This window comes from Hemibagrus wyckioides, linkage group LG21 (assembly GCF_019097595.1).
Source record: "Hemibagrus wyckioides isolate EC202008001 linkage group LG21, SWU_Hwy_1.0, whole genome shotgun sequence".
Classification (NCBI taxonomy): Eukaryota; Metazoa; Chordata; class Actinopteri; order Siluriformes; family Bagridae; genus Hemibagrus; species Hemibagrus wyckioides.
Window position 1 is genome coordinate 20,878,735 of NC_080730.1, and position 5,000 is coordinate 20,883,734.

The following is a 5,000-nucleotide window of genomic DNA, read 5'->3' on the forward strand; positions in this document are numbered from 1 at the left end:
TCTCACACGGATCTCTCTCTCACACGTCTCTGCTCTCTCCCACACAGCTCTCTCTCACATGACTCGGCTCTTTCTCACACGTCTCTGCTCTCTCCCACACAGCTCTCTCTCACATGACTCGGCTCTTTCTCATACGGATCTCTCTCTCACATGACTCGGCTCTCTCTCACACAGCTTGGCTCTCTCTCACACGTCTCAGCTCTCTCTCTCTCTCACATGACTTGGCTCTCTCTCACACGTCTCAGCTCTCTCTCTCTCACATGACTTGGCTCTCTCTCACACAGCTTGGCTCTCTCACACGTCTCAGCTCTCTCTCTCACATGACTCGGCTCTCTCTCACACAGCTCGGCTCTCTCTTACACAGCTTGGCTCTCTCTCACACAGCTCTCTCTCACATGACTCGGCTCTTTCTCACACGGCTTGGCTCTCTCTCACACGGCTCAGCTCTCTCTCACACGGCTCAGCTCTCTCTCTCACATGATTCGGCTCTCTCTCACACAGCTCTCTCTCACATGACTCGGCTCTTTCTCACACGGCTCGGCTCTCTCTCACATGGCTTGGCTCTCTCTCACACGGCTCAGCTCTCTCTCTCACATGATTCGGCTCTCTCTCACACAGCTCTCTCTCACATGGCTTGGCTCTCTCACACAGCTTGGCTCTCTCTCACATGACTCGGCTCTCTCTCACACGTCTCGGCTCTCTCTCACACAGCTTGGCTCTCTCTCACACGGCTCAGCTCTCTCTCTCACATGATTCGGCTCTCTCTCACACAGCTCTCTCTCACATGACTCGGCTCTTTCTCACACGGATCTCTCTCTCACATGACTTGGCTCTCTCACATCACTTGGCTCTCTCTCACATGAATTGGCTCTCTCTCACACGGCTCGGCTCTCTCTTACACAGCTTGGCTCTCTCTCACACGGATCTCTCGCTCACATGGCTTTGCTCTCTCTCACACGGCTCTTTCACACGGATCACTCTCTCACATGGCTTGGCTCTCTCACACAGTTTGGCTCTCTCTCACATGGCTCAGCTCTCTCTCACACGGCTTGGCTCTCTCTCACACGGATCTCTCCCTCACATGGCTTTGCTCTCTCTCACACGGCTCCCTTTCACACGGATCTCTCTCTCACATGGCTCGGCTCTCTCTCACACGGCTCGGCTCTCTCTTACGCGGCTCGGCTCTCTCTCACACAGCTTGGCTCTCTCTCACACGGATCTCTCTCTCTCACATGGCTTTGCTCACTCTCACACGGCTCTCTTTCACACAGATCTCTCTCTCACAAGTCTCAGCTCTCTCACTGAGAAATCACAAGACCCAGTTTCAGTCTCGCTCCTCTGCTTTCTCATCCATTAAACCATAAATAACACTCCAGAGTCAGAGTCCAGACTGCACCAGGCCTTTACACTTCTCTACAGACAGAAAGAGAGAGAGAGAGAGAGAGAGAGAGAGAGAGAGAGTGAGAGAGAGACAGAGTACAAAGTAAAACCTCTGATGAATACAGTGCAGTTGTGAGCTGTTTAAATATTTATTTATAAACATGTCTTTGCTTCACTCTGTGTTAGAGAATCTGATGACGGAGATCTGTGTTGGTGTTCCTGCAGTAAACTCAAGAATCAAACACTAGCATGAAATCTGCTTTCTCAGGAATGTGAGATCCTCTCAGAGACAACCAGCCAACTGTGTTCCTGTAAACCAGCAGAGCAAACTCTCTACAGGTGTGACACACACACACACACACACACCTGCAGTCCCCCTGCAGATATATGACAGATGAAGAGCAGAGGGATGGGATGTGTGCATGTGTGTGTGTGTGTGTGTGTGATTCCTAACTGCAGGTGTTAATTCAGAAGCAGAGTGAAGCTTCATAATTCAAATCATTTTCAAATAATTTCCTTTAAGATCAAACACTGAATGTGTCTCAGATTAATCACCCAAAGTTACACCTTCACGTGCGCTGCGACATTCCACCGCCTCCAAACTAACTAACGATTAATACAGTATTTTAAAATGTGTGTGTGTGTGTGTGTTTGTGTGTACACACCCCTAAACCTCACCTGAACCATGTGCGGCGTCTCGCGCGCTGCTCCGCGGCACGCACGCGCTAAGCAACAGCAGCAGCAGTGAGCACGCGACCCCTATCCGTCTCATGGTCACACACGGGACAGGTGATTAAGAACCGGAAGCGCAGTGAAATCACCTAGCAGCGTCCATTCTACTGAAACATGCGCGCTTCTCTTTAAATCAGTTCGTTCCTTCAGCTTTTATTCGGCTCCTGATCTCTTGAACTCTCCTCAGCAGCAGGAACCTATTCTTTTCTCTTCACTTCTTCATCTCCACCTCACCTGAGATCCTCCACTCCTGCAGCTTCAGGTGTTCTTCAGAGTCTTATTTCGGTGTCGCGCGCTGCTCAGGTCTCAGGTGATGAAGTTCGATATCTCGCGCACATTTTAATCCTGCTCCGCTTTTTTGCACTTTACTTGCCCCTCCCTTCGTCACTTTTTGCCCCGCCCCTCTGTTACTGAGTAAAACGTTTGTTTTGTCCCCGGAGATTTTTCCTTTTCTTTTTGAACCTCTCTCCTGTAGAGGCTCGCCGTCACACACTGATATTTCATCATCTGTCTCTTCTTCATTTACACACTCTTATTCCCCTGCTGTGTCATCAATTCTGACTAAACCCCTGCTGTGTTTAATCAAGTCCATCTGTGTGTGTTTGTGTGTGTGTTAACTCAAAATCATCACAGTGAGGACGCTTCAGTGAGGCAGAACTTCACAGTGAGACAGGATGCTTCAGTGAGGAAGGAGGCTTCAGTGAGGTAGAACTTCATGGTGAGGTAGAACTTCACAGTGAGCCAAGAAGCTTCAGTGAGGTAGATCTTCACAGTGAGGGCAAACTTCACAGTGAGGTAGAACTTCGTAGTGAGGCAGGGCACTTCAGTGAGGTAGAACTTCACAGTGAGGCAGGATGCTTTAGTGAGGCAGAACTTCACAGTGAGGCAGGAGGCTTCAGTGAGGTAGAACTTCACAGTAAGACAGAACTTTGCAGTGAGGCAGAACTTCACAGTGAGGTAGAACTTTGCAGTGATGGAGGACGCTTCAGTGAGGTAGAACTTCACAGTGAGGTAGAACTTTGCAGTGAGGTAGAACTTCACAGTGAGGTAGGATGCTTCAGTGAGGTAGAACTTCACAGTGAGGTAGAACTTTGCAGTGAGGTAGAACTTCACAGTGAGGTAGGATGCTTCAGTGAGGTAGAACTTCACAGTGAGGCAGGATGCTTGATTCAGATGTTCGATTAGAGCTTTTTCTGTCCTGCATGGACAATGTTAGAACTCAACCTCCTCATCCTGCAGAGGGAGTGATGAGAGGTCACCATCTGAGGAACTGTTTCGACAGAGAACAACACTGTAACAGCATCGTCACCATAACAACCACAGAACACAGACAGATAGATAGATAGACATATAGAATAGACAGAGAGACAGATAGATAGATAGATAGATAGATAGATAGATAGATAGATAGATAGATAGATAGATGGACATAGAATAGACAGAGAGACAGATAGATAGATAGATAGATAGATAGATAGATAGATAGATAGATAGATAGATAGATAGATAGATAGACGTTTAAACTAATTATAATTTTCAGTGTTTGCTAACCAGACAGGATTTGTTTTTATGTCTTTCATGTGTTTAGCTCTGGTTCTTCAGCTCTGGTTCTTCAGCTCTGGCTCTTCAGCTCTGGTTCTTCAGGTCTGGCTCTTCAGCTCTGGCTCTTCAGCTCTGGCTCTTCAGCTCTGGTTCTTCAGGTCTGGCTCTTCAGCTCTGGCTCTTCAGCTCTGGTTCTTCAGCTCTGGCTCTTCAGCTCTGGTTCTTCAGCTCTGGCTCTTCAGCTCTGGTTCTTCAGCTCTGGCTCTTCAGCTCTGGCTCTTCAGCTCTGGCTCAGTGCACACTCTTCACTTGACTGACAGATTGGAGGATTATGATGCTTATGCTTATTATGATGTGGATTTGTGGTAATGTTTTTAGGGTGTTGTGACAGAACAGATTCCACAGAAGGTACCAGCAGTTTGGTGGAATGATGTGGTTGAGTGTGAGGAATGCCTGGACTCGTCCTGCCTGATTGCGTGAGTAACCACACCAGAGTGAAGTGGAAGATTTTAGTTACAAATCCAGGCAAAGCAACTGAGGAGAACTTGACTGGACGTGATGCTTGTTATCAGGAATCTTCTGGTGTCACGAGAATGATGAACAGAGCAGAGTGATGGCCTCCAGGAAAAACAGCTCAAACACCAAAACATGTAAAGGTGTTAGCATAGCAAAATACCTGGAAAGATGGGTAGGTCAATGATGTTTACATCAACAATAGAGAAATAGGAGGAAAATATTAGAGTCTGATTAACATGAAGAACAGATCCTGCTCACTCAGGTCATTCAGCAGTCTAGTGAACATTATTGTGTGTGTGTGTGTGTGTGTGTGTGTGTGTAAGATATGGCTGAGTTCTGAGATCATTTCAGTCTTCTGGATACATTGACTAATCACCAAACACTAAACAACCAAACACTAACCACCAAACACTAAACCACTAAACACCAAACCACCGAAAACTAAACACCAAACTAAACACTAAAACTAAACAACCAAACACTAACCACCAAACACTAAACCACTAAACACCAAACCACCAAATACGAAACCACCAAACACTGGTTTAGTGTTTGGTTGTTTAGTGTTTGGTTGTTTAGTTGTTTAGTGTTTGGCTTTTTGGTGTTTGGTTGTTTAGTGTTTGGTGTTTAGTGGTTTAGTGTTTGGTTGTTTGGTGTTTGGTTGTTTTGCAGTGTGTGAAGCAGCCGGACAGATGGAACAATATCACACCCTTGACATTTACCTTGTTTTGAATTTGCACTTGTGTTGGTGTGAATAAGGGCTTTGTTTCACTTCCTGACTCACTCCATTCCACACACACACACACACACACACACACACACACACACAG

General features: G+C 46.8%; 1 protein-coding gene across 2 annotated transcripts in view; it reads right to left on the reverse strand.

Moving 5' to 3' along the window:
• The window catches only part of LOC131342252 (von Willebrand factor A domain-containing protein 1-like), a 26,860-nt gene extending 24,380 nt beyond the window's left edge, over positions 1 to 2,480 (reverse strand). For both annotated transcript variants that reach the window (XM_058372961.1, XM_058372962.1), the window contains exon 1: positions 2,059 to 2,480. In XM_058372961.1, the coding sequence (XP_058228944.1) occupies positions 2,059 to 2,152 (94 nt within the window). In that variant the 5' untranslated portion in view covers positions 2,153 to 2,480. The remainder of the gene's footprint in view (positions 1 to 2,058) is intronic.
• Positions 2,481 to 5,000: the final 2,520 nt, after the last annotated feature.